The 13,795-nt window shown below is 40.6% G+C and overlaps 1 protein-coding gene across 1 annotated transcript in view; it reads right to left on the minus strand.

The window, feature by feature from the left end:
- Window positions 1-13,795, minus strand: part of LOC116396147 (protein unc-13 homolog B-like) — a 154,355-nt gene that overhangs the window by 48,212 nt on the left and 92,348 nt on the right. The window contains exons 12-18 of the mRNA XM_031870573.1: window positions 13,709-13,758; window positions 13,447-13,522; window positions 11,629-11,634; window positions 8,759-8,833; window positions 6,102-6,321; window positions 5,075-5,302; window positions 441-582 (exon numbers count right to left, since the gene is read on the minus strand). Coding sequence (XP_031726433.1) covers window positions 441-582; window positions 5,075-5,302; window positions 6,102-6,321; window positions 8,759-8,833; window positions 11,629-11,634; window positions 13,447-13,522; window positions 13,709-13,758 — 797 coding nt within the window. The remainder of the gene's footprint in view (window positions 1-440; window positions 583-5,074; window positions 5,303-6,101; window positions 6,322-8,758; window positions 8,834-11,628; window positions 11,635-13,446; window positions 13,523-13,708; window positions 13,759-13,795) is intronic.

The following is a 13,795-nucleotide window of genomic DNA, read 5'->3' on the forward strand; positions in this document are numbered from 1 at the left end:
ATTCTACAATTATATACTGCATTTTTACTCAGGTGTGATTTTGCTTTTATCAGGACCTTTGTTGGTAATGGAGGTTTGAAGGCCCTGCATTCCTTTACAGGTGACTCATAGGACTCCATGTTCGAATAAATATGATGTGTTGTACCAGTCAGGTGCACCAAAGCTAACAGCAGAGTGAGGGAGATCAGTGTCTACACACACACACACACACACACACACACACACACACACACACACACACACACACACACACACAGTCCTGACAAAAAATACAAACAACCAAAAGAACTGAAATCACCGGTGTAGTTTGACCACAGGTGTGAAGGACCTTAAAGTAAAGGATGTGAAACCTTCTTCCACCCCCGTAACGAGACACTCACTCTGTTTATCTGCTCCAGCTGAGCTCTACAACCAGGAAGAAAATAACAAGCTGAACTTACAAGCTGAACTTTTCCTCCCAGACTGGGTTCAGGTTTCCGTAGATGGTCTTTGTTCTCTTCTTGGTCTTCCCAACTTGGATGGTGACGTACGGGTCGCTGGAGCCCGTTCTGTCCTTGGCCTGGAGACCCTGCGCACTGACGACTGAAAACACACACAAACAGAGGGAATGACTGTGTAAATTGCATAAGAACAACAAAACACCTACTCGTTGCCAACATCTTTCTGTCTCATTCACACACACACACACACACACACACCAAAACACAAGGTATCACCCACACAGTTATGCAAAGCCCCGTAACACACCAATGGTGACTCACAGCCAACATTTCTCACCAAATGACTTACACCTGATGTTCTGCTGTTCTGTGCAACAGGTAGTCAAAGAGGTCTTTTGAAAACAGAGGTGACCTCACTCGGCTTTTAAGTGAGAAACATCTGGCCACCACAGAGACCATGTTTGGATTATATGAGCCGACATGCATATTTGTTTCATTTTAAATTACATATTTTGTACTGCTTATTGTTTCTGTCCAAAATGACTCAAATAGCATCAACACAATAACCATGTTTGTCTTGAAGACCGTCCGTCTGGCTTCCATTGTATCCAAGTTATCGATGGATAATTGTGTGTTTGGGACGTCAACCGCTATAAAAACTTAGCGACCAGGTGATCGTAAGCTCTCATCCAAGAGGAAGCTACATAAATGGCAGACACGGCAAAGACAGAAAAACTATGCGAGGCAAAACAGTGAGTGGACAGCTTGTTCCAGAGGTTTTGCTTTCGTGAGCTTCTGGTGTCGTTGAGCCGGGAAGAGGAGCTAACTTTAAATGTTGTGTTTGTAAACTGCAACCAACTAATCAAACTGATTCTCTCGTTACCTGAGGGAAGGTTTGCTGAGTGTCAATATGTTTTTGCTCAAAAAAGGAGGGCTGCAGGTGTGTTGGTGTGCGCTAAACATGCAGAGTATGTTGTGCTAATGAGGAACATAAGGGTAATGATTTAAACCAGGAAGAGTACAGGGGAACTCACTCATCTGCCAAAATAAAAGCCTATATCCAATATTGTTCCCCATTTTCCACTTTGCATTGCTTAAAGGAATAGTTTGACATTTTGAGGATATATACTTATTTACCTTCTGGTGGAGAGTTAGAGGAGTGTGTGATACCACACTCACACCCGTTAAATATAAAGCTACAGTCAGTTAGCTTAGCTTAGCACAAAGAGTGGAAACAAGGGGAAACAGCTAGCCTGGCTCCGTCCAACGATGACAGAATTCTCCTCTAAAACTCACTAATTAACATGTTTTATCTATTTTTGTTCAATCCAAACAAAAACTGAAAGTGTACTGTAAACGTCCAAAGCATCCGTGTGCTACACTGTGTGGAACTAATTGGGATAATTTCTATTTAAGCTGACAGGGGGTCAGAGTCTGCTCTGAGTCAGCAGCCCATTGAAACACAAAAACAATGTAATGATGACACTGACAAAGAAACTGTATTTCATGTGGATTGATTTAGGCTGGTTTAATCATTGGTAGCAAACAAACAGCGATCTTTCAGCCAGGAGACAGCAGTTTTCCCCCATGAGAAGCAGAGGTTATTTGAACCCAAACGACGATCTATTCCTAAACCTAACTAAGTGTTTTTGTTGCCTAAACATTACTAAGTTGTTTCCTGTGAAGACAGAAGTGTTTTTTTTTAAAGACTGTATGCATGTAACGAGCGGAGATTGACACGTGTTGCTGGCTTTTGCAGGAAAACGTACAAACAATGAGGAGTAACTTTTCGAATGGTATCATACGAACACTGAGGTTACGTTGATTGACTATTATGAATATCATCTGATCTGGTCAGTGATGCCCTGGCTCTGACATGCATCCCTTGCTTAAAATGTGCAAAAGAGAAAATCAGATAAATGCTTATGTATTTGCTTTTTTTGTGCTCATACATACAGGTGAAAGACGTAGTCTTAAAACGTAAAAAAACAGGCACTGTTTCATTTTTTTGACTTCTTTCTGTATGTTTAAGACTCAACATCACGCCGATCCACATCCGTCCCTGTAATGTCTGTGATAGCGCTTCATTCTGATGCATGTAATCTGTGCTGAAGGGAGTTTTGCATGTTAATTGGTTGAGATATTCCCGAATGAAATCAATGGATTCTTCAAAGAGCTCCCGGTAGAGCGTCTCCTGTCAGTCCACCGTCTAGTTCAATCACAACTTGGCTTAAATACAAAACTGAGTTTGAGTTGAAAGTATGTCTGGATGTATTTCAGATGATTGATTTATGCAAAATGGAAGAAAAAAAAGGAAAAATGTGACAAAAAAGTAAATGTGAGAATTTTAAACATCTCAACTTAAATGATTTATAGATGCCTGTCAAAGAATGTCTGGTAAAACTTGTCTCCACCATGTTTGAGAGGTCAAAAAATGCCTAAAGCTATATGACAAATAAGTTAAATTATAATATATGTGTAGTGGCAGCTTACTTTACCGTCCTTCTTGCAGGACGTAAAGGGTTCTGACTCCTGCAGAGTACCATGTCCAACTCTTGCAGGCTAAACTGTTCTTGTTAGCTGTCCAATGATGAGGCTCGTAGTTTAAAGTAGTTTTATTCCGTGTAAACAAAAAATAGACAAAATCCTTATGCAATAAATGGAGTACCAAAGCACTGACCTTCTGCTGGCTGTAACTAAAAAGTCTATAATCTGCGGTCAGACAAAATATTTGCTCCACATCCTGCTCCATCAAAGCCTAACGAGCACTGAAAACCTACTTAAAGGAGCCAACCAACAACGATCCAATAGCAGGACAGAATAGAGGAGCCTTTATCTTAACAGGGCAAACATGTTCATCTGCAATGGTCATTCAGAATCCAGCCGGACACATTTATGAAAACCGTTTTCATTGCGTATCAAAAGTTCACTTCTGGAATCTGTAAATAGTTCAATCAGCAGAGGAGGAGCAGGCGACCATGAGGCGAATGTGAAACAATGCGTCCCTGCGTCTCCTCTTCATCCGAGCTCGTCCCCGGTGATCAGGGGAGACAAGGTGTGATGGCTGCCATGGCAACACTGCTGCCACTATATGGTGTGTGATGTGTCTGGTTGCTCTGGGCAACAGCGGCAGTCATGTTTGGCAAAGGGGAGGCGGTAAATTAGTGAAGCTCGCAGATAAACAGTTCAAAGTCTCTCTACAGCTCAGAAGCAGACCTGTCAGAGAAAATGATGAACTTTTGGTATTTATGGGAAACCTGACGCGCTTTGGTTCAGCTTCACATTCTCACAGCTGCAGATTTTCACAGCCGTCAATGTCAGCTGTGGTTTAAACCTTTGAAGAGATTTACCATCCACCTTCCTGGGATCTGAACGAGCACGAAAATTTATTTTTTAAACTTGCTATCAATGTCATAAAGTATTGAAATGTGTTATTCTGATTTCTCATTAAATTTCATTTTGGGAAATGGTTCCAAAGCAATTAGCACAACACTTTTTAATCTTTACAAGAACTTTAGTTTAGTTGTACTTATTGAACATAGTACTTTATACTGAAGTAGAATTACCGCCTTGTGGTTGTATGCCTCCGCCTAAATCTATCCTACCGCTTTGTTGTGTTTTGACGTATTTCGATGTCTCACCTTCTGATTTCTCATTAAATCCCAGTTTTATTTTGGAAAACGGTTCCAAAGCATTTATCCGCTGTATATCACTGTATTTTAGGCTTTTAGAGAAAGCTTTATTAGTTTTTCCTTTCAAACATACTTTGTGTGCCCACTGGAATGCCCGCCTCAGGGTTGTACGCCTCCGCCAACCAGTCAAGTTGCAGATTACATCCATTCCCATCACTTCATCATTTTATTTGTGTAAAACCGTCATAGTTAGAACTTTGACCGCCAAATTCGTATCAATTAATATTTGAGTCGAGAATGAAGTTTGGTCCTCCAGGCGCTCCTGAGATATCGAGTTCAGACGAACTGACAGACGAACAGATTACCCCTAAAAAATAAAATGCGCTGCAGCCGGTGCAGCTGATGCGTCAGCTGATGCTGAGAATAAAAATTCCACACGACCTTGAGTTTGCTCTGCAGATCGACTTCACACAGAGATATGAGTGTTATATGCACAGTACAAGTGTGGACACACTTCGACACAGAGTGCTGTTGCTACAAGCGCTGTGAAGATTGAGCAGGTGCTTTAGTAACAATGGAGAAAGACATAATGAAAGAAAAGACAGCTTTTCCTGTCTCTCACTGTACGTCATGTGTTCATAAATATGGTGTTTTTTGTAGATGATGATCTGCATTACTGCATTAAAAGTTGCCTTTGTCTGTTAAATTTATTTAAATGAAAATGGGTTTAACTTTTCTTTGAAGTTTTTTGGGGGAGCGAACAGAGAATGTTGAATGCTGTACACAGTAAAACCCTCTAAGGCACATTTGTGATTTTGGGCCGTACAAATAAATTGGTAAACAGAGAGAGACAAGAGACTAAAAGGACAGTGTAAAGAAAAATGCAGCACATTTTTGCAAACCTTCTGTCATCTAAAATATATTTAATCTAGTTCAAATGAATAGATGTCCCCTATGGAGTATTCAGGTCACTATTCACATGTTTTTTTTCACTGGACGTACCGTTGATAGTGATCTTGGCCGACCACTTGGAGGTGCCGTCCAGGACGCTCTGCTTGATGGTCTTCATGTGCTGACCGTGGACCATCTTGGTGATGTTGAACACCTTCCGGATCTCCTCGAAGATCTCCGGCTTGTTCCTCTCGCGGATCTTCATCCTGTCCTTCATGGCCATGATGATGTGCTGCGTCCGGTCCTCCGCCCCGGTCTTGGAGCTCTTCTCGGCCGCTCCTGAAGGCGACAAGGTGGGAGGAAGCAGAGGAGAAGGGTGGATGATGAGTTCCTAGAAACAATATCTTTCACTTATGCTAAATGATGGACCACGTGTGTTATTTTTCTTTTAGCTTTAACATTATGCTGTTTTCATGTTTTCTGGCATTATTCTCCAGTCCAAAATCTTTTGGCAGAAATGTAATATCATATTCATAACTATGTTTTCATCAGTGTATAATCACCCATGTTGCAATGCCATTTTTTCTACAGAAGCCCAGAGCGTACAAACCAAACACTGGCTCTTTAGAGAGACCTTCACGTTTTTATGTTATCTGAGGGCCACCGTAGATCTCCAACACGCTTGTAAAACTAAGGTGAAGTGAGCCGCAGAATGCAAAACCGTGGTACCGCCAGCCTCCGCCGTTGTAAAGTAGTGTTATTACGGTAAAGATGGCCTCCGAGTGAGGCGAGCGGCGTTACTATTGTTTTACACTCTTCGGCTCACGTTACTGCCCTCTTGGAAAGGGAGGAGGGAGCGGAGATCTGTTCAGTTGGTTGCAATCTGCAACCACAGCACTAGATGCCACCACATCCTACACACTGTCCCTTTAAGTGTCAGAAGCTATGACATCAGAGCAGCCACTAAAAAGCATTACATTCAAAGTGATTAGGGAGGTAAGTTTTTCAGCAGACTTCTCAGTTAATAATAAAATATTCTTTGGGTCGGGGTAAATCTGTATACGGTACAGAATATGGGACATTTGAGCTCTCCTTCTTATGCGTTTAAATTTCCAAGTAGTTTAGTAACTTCACTCACTCTGCAGGCAGTCGGCGTTCAGCAGCTCTTGGCATTTCTCGTGCACTTTGACGCCGCACTCCGCACAGCGCATACCCTGCCGGGCGATGCCCCACAGCAGACCCTCACACTCGTAGCAGTAGGTGGGCGTAGTGGCGGTCCAGACCTCGAAATTGTGCGGCGTGGTGCAGGAGATGGGGTAGATCAGAGACTGCAGGGTCTTCTTGAACACATGGTTTTTCTGTTGGATAGAAGAGATAAAAAAAGAAAGATGGATGGATGTAGGAGACGTGGGACAAAGGTGGAGGGTGTAAGAAAAGAAGCAGGATAAGAGAAAAGGGATAAAAGTTATCCAAGAGAAAAAACAACAACAGGGCAGAGAGTGATAAAGGAAAGTGTGGGGAAAAAGATGAGAGTGGTTACAAGAACACAACAAGACAAGATAGAGGACAACAGAGTGAATGACACAAGACGGCAGGAGAGGTAGCACAAGAGATCGGGGAGCAAAAGCAAGAATGAGAACTGATTATATCAGCTCCGATAATTGTCTTTCTTCACATGCTGATCAGGTGTAGCTTTCAAGAAAAAAGTGTCTTCAGCGTTAACGCAGGATACAAACAGACGATTTCAAGGTGGCTGGTGATAACATGATATTCAAATGTGGAACTGTGCTAAATTGTGTTTCTATAATTCTTGGCCTCTTTATTGGTAAACTGTTGTCCAGTGTAGGAGGAGAGTGGGAGGAGGTGAACACATCTCCACAGGACGAGAGGACACCTTGACTAGAAGCCCGGCTTGATTTGGTGAAAACAGAATTTGTATTGTGGGGTTATTATTAATGCTTATGAGTATTTTTCTTATTGTAATAGTAGAGATTGCAATAGAGTGGTATCAATCGCTTTCAATAAGAGAAACAACTTGTTCTATTGTGCGTTTCATTGCTCTCATCTCTGCCTCTGGTTTTACTCAATCTTCTTCTGACTGCTTTGACTTTTATTGATCTGACCTGTGTTGTTTCAATTGTTTGGGCCTTCTGACTTTATTGGTCTGTCTTGTTCTTTTACCTCTCATTTACTTCTTTATCCCTGTGAAGCATGCTGTAGCTTTAAAAAACAAAAATCCTTTATAGATAATGAGATTTCCACTTTGGCTACATTGTTATTTCCAGCGTTATTATGACATACAGTATGGAAAATTATGGCTGAATGGATGACTTTCATTTTTGGCACCGTTCTTGCACACATTTTTCACAGGTTGTCAACTTGAATGTTGGACATTTCTGTATATATACTATGCTACTTCCATCTGTCAGCATAATCTAATTATGGAACAGTTAACATTGTGCATACAGTATGGACGTCTGAATATTTCCCTTATTCTGTGTGTGCAACACCCATCAGTATATCTGGTAAAGTCCGTAATTCATGAGGCACATGTGCCGGTTCTTGATATATTTCTGCACACGTTTGTGTCTGTTTTTACTTTTGTAGTATAAGTAAATCATATAATCTGATGTGTGAGATTTCTCACAGATTTGCTAGCCGATTCTTTGATGCATCACAAATCTGTTTCCAGTCGTAGTCCACGAAAGTCCACATAGGGAGGAGGTCGTAGTGGATGATCGGGTCCATCAAACACAGGACTTTCACCCAGGAGACCGCTGCTCATCTCCCGTGTCAAATCAAGAGTCAATGTTGACTTATTTTAATTTATGTCCGTAACTTAAAAAACATAACAAACCTTCTTATTTTACGCCAAACCATGATGTCGTTCTCAACCTAACTAAGTTTTGTTGCGTTGTTGTTTTGTTTAGTTTATTTTCATAATGTTAACCACGTGTTTAAAACTGCGACCATAATCTCTGAGATAATACACTTTCCTCAAAACATAATTGAGAATTCAGCTTACTGGTGTTGTTTGGGACGTCATTTTGTAGGAGACAGCTACAAACAAAAACTAAACATCTTAGTATTTATTATTATTATTATCTTTTACATTACTTTGAGCTCACTCCATCTGTACTCTATGTGTGATAATGTGTAAACATAGCAATGCCCACTTTCAATTCCCTCTGCAAGCATCTTGTTTGACCTGCATTTGATCTATAAACTACAACTTCAGGACTCTTTTTAAACAGAAACTAATGTTTGGTTATTGTCAGGATTCCTTTACTTTGTAATTACACTGTATCAATTACACCGTTTTCAATCTGGCAGTTGCTTTGTTCTCCACTGCTGTATTCAGTGACCTACTTTAAACACTTGAATAATTCATGTTACACCTAATGTAATGTAATCACCATCATGACTTGACACAGTACAGTAGGAAAGGTAAAAAAAATAGAAATAATAATAATAAACAAACATGAAACCTCATCCAGTCAAAGAAGCCTTGCTTCACCCTCAAGTTGACTCAGCAAAATTCAGAGCCTACAGCATATTGGATCTTCAACAAACAGATCAACAATACGGCTCCAGCATAATGACAGCAGGAGAACAGTTGGTGAGAAAAGTGTGTGTGCAAATATAAGTTACAGTTTGTGTGGATCCCCATTAGCTGGCATCGAGGTGACAGCAAGGTAACTGAAAAACCATAACTACAGTATATATATAAGTGTGTGTGTGTGTGTGTGTGTGTGTGTGTGTGTGTGTGTGTGTGACATGTATTTGGCCACTCACAAGCTCTTCGTCTTTCAGCGAGGTCCGTGTGGCCAGTGTGTGGGCGAGTCCAGCTTTCCTGGACTGTATCATAGACTGAAACCAAGACAGAAAACATCGGTGATAAACAGCCACAGAGAAGGAAAGAAACCCAAACAAACAAGGTCAAGATAAAAGGAAAAGGCAAATCAAACTTTCAGCTAAAAAAGTTTCAAGAAATCAATTGTCTTTGTGATGTTGGTCTCTTTCGACTTTGAAGGTCGAGGAAAACTTGCAAAAAACCCCTCACACATTTGTTCTCCTTCTCTGTTTGAACATCACATGTCTCTCCTTTATTCCCTCCTCGAGGACAAACACCAACACGTTTGTATTTCTACGTTTGTGAGGAGCTTCACTGACTGTGTCTGATGTTATAATCACGTTTCTCTGGCCCTAAGACTTAGCCGTCTCATAAACACTTTAAAGGTGCTAAATCCAGACATTCAGAGCATTAATAAAGCAAAAAACTAATATTTTCCATGTAAAGATAATGTTAACTGTAAAACCGATAATTTGCTTTTTTATGGAAGGTTATGGGTCAAACATATGTGGATTATATTACCTATATAGTCAGAGCCAGGCTAGCTGTTCCCCCCCCTTGTGCTAAACTAAGCTAATCTCCTGCTAGTTGTGGCCCTATAGCTAATGGACGAAGTGGTATCAGTCTACTCATCTACCTCTCCACTAGAAAGTGAAAAGGTGTATTTGCTTCTTTAAAGTGACAGGTCGCCCTAAAATCAAAAACACATATTATTCCTCTCGCCTGTATTGTTATTTATCAATCCAAATTGTTTTATTGTGAGTTGCCTAGTTTTGTAGGTATCGGCCGTGGAGGTGTCTGCCTTCTCTTTAACAGAATAAAACTGGACGGCACTCCGCTTGTGCTGCTCAAAGCGCCAAAAAGAAAAAATTCAACTGTTGTGAGCAGTACCAATTAGAAACCAGGTTCTTTATACCGAACTACACCGACATACCGTATCGCCACGCAGAAGGAAGCACACATTTGTGTTGCTCGTTAGAAGAAAAATAGTTCCGACAAAAAACTGCTGTTACGTCTTTCAAATGTATTTTTTTGGAGAGACATCTCGACCGCCGATATTTCCAAAACTGAGCAACTCGCACCAAAACAATCTAAATTGATCAATAGCACTGCAGGTAAGAGGACCAATGTGTGTCACTTTAAGAAGAGACAACACATCCTTTGTTGACAGATTCCTGTAATATGCTGTTTTGCGCTTTAACAATATGTTGCCTTAAACTGTGTTTTGTGTCATTTCTGTGGATCTGTGTATGTGAAGAGAAATGTGGCAACGCTTCAGCAGGAAGGTTTGGACAGGTTTTGGACAGCCTTTCATCATCTCCCGCATAAACAAGATCCTCCAGTTCAAATGCATCACTCAATCCTAGAGCATCCTTCCATCCAGCACTTTAATTCAGAGCTGTGATACACCTGAGAAATGCCCTTAAAATAGAAGCTCAGCTCTTATTATTTAACCGAAAGAGGCTCTGCTCACAGCATCTCACAGACGCATGCAGTCAGTCATCATTACCTTTAACTGATAACTGATCGAGCTGCTCTGTGATTCATCAGCTCGAGACATATCTCTTCACTTTAAGATATCAAGGTATGTTAATGAAGTAGAATGAGTTGATGGTGTTTAAAGTTTAGCTCAAGACATACACAACTCTGAAAACACAAAGGATAGCACAGTGAGGTCGAAGTGTTGAACTCAGTAGTTGCACTCAATGCTGGTGGGTGAAATGAAGGAGCTGTGGCTTTATTGAATGACATCTGGATCCCGATCCTGCAGAATGGCACAATAAATCCCTTACCCTAACCCTTACCCTTACCCGAAACCTAACCTTTGCATTAGGCCAAAGCGGCTTGTGGAATTGTGGAAAGAAAAAAACGTCTGTTTTACAACTTCAAGCACATATTTTATCACAGCTACATTGTCAAACGAAACTAGTGAATCTCTTCTTGACACATCCATAGTTATATAACATGGGACTGCTGAGTCATGACAAATCATTATTTCTCATTAAATAGGCCCATTTATTGTGGGCCGTTATGGTTTTATCTCTAAATTATCTTTATCTCATCTGCACAGTTTGTTCGTCCTTCTCCTGTCTGTTTTTATTTCTCTTCATAATTTGTGTAAAATCATATACTCAACCTAACAAAATTTAACTAGATTGCCCGGGAGCCTTGAACTCTCTTCAAAACCTTAAATCTTCTGCTGTTGAAAGAGTGACCTTCCCTCCGGAGGACCCACGTCTAATCAACGGAGAAAAGTCTCTTTAATCAGACGAGTCAGCTTTCTTAGATCTCTGCGACTGAACGTTCCAGCTTTATCCTCTCAGGCCGCAGTCAGTGGACGCACGTCTCAGCCTCCCTTAAGTACTTCAAAGTTAACGTGAGACGATTTACCGTGACATTTATCAGCATTTGCTTGTTTGGGGAGGCAGGTGTGTTGTGTTACAAAGTGGAGCTCTTGACTTGCTGAATACCAGCAAGACAAACCTGTTAATTAAAGGACCTGTAGCTAAAACACCAATCAGAGAAAAAAGCGAGCATCAATCTTCTGAGGGAAAGCATTCAGCAAAAAAGGAATTGATTTTTCTTGTGTTTGTCAGTTTGTGTTTGTGTTGAAATAAAGGTAAACAATGACTGATACGTGTACGAGCGAGCGTACACGTGTGCACGCTCGTACCGACGCATGTAAGACATCTTCACACGCAGCAGATCGAAATGCTTTGCTACAATCAGGAGCATTAGAGAGTTTCTAAAGGAGCCCATCAAAACAAACGGTAAAACCCAGCAGCCGAACTCTCACTTCTCTTTTACTCACCATAGCCTGAGGGCCGACGAAGGGAGGGAGGCAACATGTGCAAGGAGAGAGAACAAGCAGAAAGACAAAGGTGAGAGACAAACAAACAGTTTCCCCTCGGAGAGGATCAGCAGCGTTCACCTTGAATCCAGCTATTCAGTGCTGGCAAACTAATTATTACCCAGAGGGTGCCACTGCAGAAGTGCCCTTTTGCACATTTATCCTGTATGTGGCCTGCAAGTAGTCATTCCTGAAGGATCAAATTAGCTGATTGTAACGTGACAAACTGTGGTGTCGCTCAGCCAGCTTGTTAACATGACTTTCCTCAGCTAATTCCAATGCCGAAGCAAAAGTTAACAGGCAATTAGAGTGGTCACAAATAAGCAAAGGTGACTGAGCATCTATCTGGTGCACAGCAGTTGCAGAGAGAAACACAAACTAACCAGCATGTGTGTTGTTAATAGTAAATTAATAAATGAAAAAATGATAAATAAAATCACGTTAAGATAGATGAAAGCTATGATTGGTTTGATAATTGATCATTGGCGTGTTCACTTTCTCTCTTACTCTTTGTAGGTGGTGGAAAAAAAAGAAATTGTAAATAACATTTGACATTTTTATTTTTATGATCGGCAGCTTAATGTGATGATAAACATCTCCGGGGGAAATATTCAACGAGAGGTGGACATTGAGGCTCTTTGAGAATAAATAACCAGGGGTTCATTATTCAGGAGTAATGGACCTCATGCAACAACATTTCTATATTCTTCTCTTAACTTTCTCAAATTTTGCAGTTTGAGATGTTCATATTGATATTGTACAATAGCATCATGTCGAACATTCAGAATTATATGAGGCTATAATTTGAATTGCAGGGTCTGAAGAGTTATGAAGTGTAATTATTATTATTAAATGCTTTAAAGTAACAAAATATACAATCCATTAGTGAAAAATGTAGGCTTGGATAACTGCAGACCAATTGCACAGTAATTGACCAGAATAAGAGAATATTCAAAATACGAGAAAATTGGTGAATGCGGCAAGTTCTCCTAAATCTTATGTACAAGCCACTTATGAACGAATCTTTTCATACAAGACAGCAACCTCCGGTTCTAATAAGTGAAGCCGATGCTGAAGTGCCTTAAACCTGCATTCTCTCTACTGGCCATCAGGGAGCGACTGCATAGAAGTCTATGAGAAAATAACCCTAACTTGATTTATTACCTCAGTAAACATTGACTTGTGAACCTGACAGGTGCAGCGTGACAAACCTGGTATTCCTCAGCAGCAGAGTATGGAGACCATCTCCACCCACAGTGACTAGTCGGTCATGTTTACCACCAATATACACCACCACATGATATGAATAGAAAAAATACTTTGCAGTTTTCTTGTTCTTAGATTTTTAGTATGCAAGTATGCAACATACACAAGACTTCCTTGACTGTGTCAGTAATAAGTGACAACATTTATTTGAGTTATGCTCAAATATTAAACATCTCATGTTTGAAAGACTTCATTGTGTATGTTGTTTATTCTGTATACCAGTGACTCCATCTTCATAGATAAATGTACAAATCCGTCAGATAAAACTTTTAAATATAATCTTAAAATTATGTGTTGATATGATATAACACATACCCTCGATAAAGGGTTTTATAGTTTCTATATAGGAGGACGTTTAGTTTAGGGTTTATTTGATAACATACTTGCTTTTGTCCTTATTTACTCTTTTATTTTCTCCACGTTTACCCAGTTGATCAATTTAACCTGTAAGAAATATCCTGCGTCTGATCATGTTTGGTTTAGGGCGACAGATATTGAGTGATGTCTACTCACCAATTCACTGACAAGAGGAATGGGTCTCCTCTTGCGGAGGTCTGGCATGCTGTCAATGCCAAACGGTGTGTTTCCCCTGTGTACGCACACACACACACACACACACACACACACACACACACACACACACACAAACAAATACCAAAATGCAATGATTAATATTTAAATAAAGAAAATCAAGGTGCAAACACTGCATCAGGTAATCACAGTCGCTCGTTCACACACGCGCACATACAGTTCACACCAAAAAGCCTCTACTGACCCTGGCTTGGCCCATGGCTGCTTGCTGGGGTCACCATCTTGATCTCGGATCTGAAATAGAATGTCAAAGGTCACGGATTTTTCCATT

This window comes from Anarrhichthys ocellatus, unplaced genomic scaffold, assembly GCF_004355925.1.
Source record: "Anarrhichthys ocellatus isolate YVR2014 unplaced genomic scaffold, GSC_Weel_1.0 scaffold53, whole genome shotgun sequence".
NCBI lineage: Eukaryota > Metazoa > Chordata > Actinopteri > Perciformes > Anarhichadidae > Anarrhichthys > Anarrhichthys ocellatus.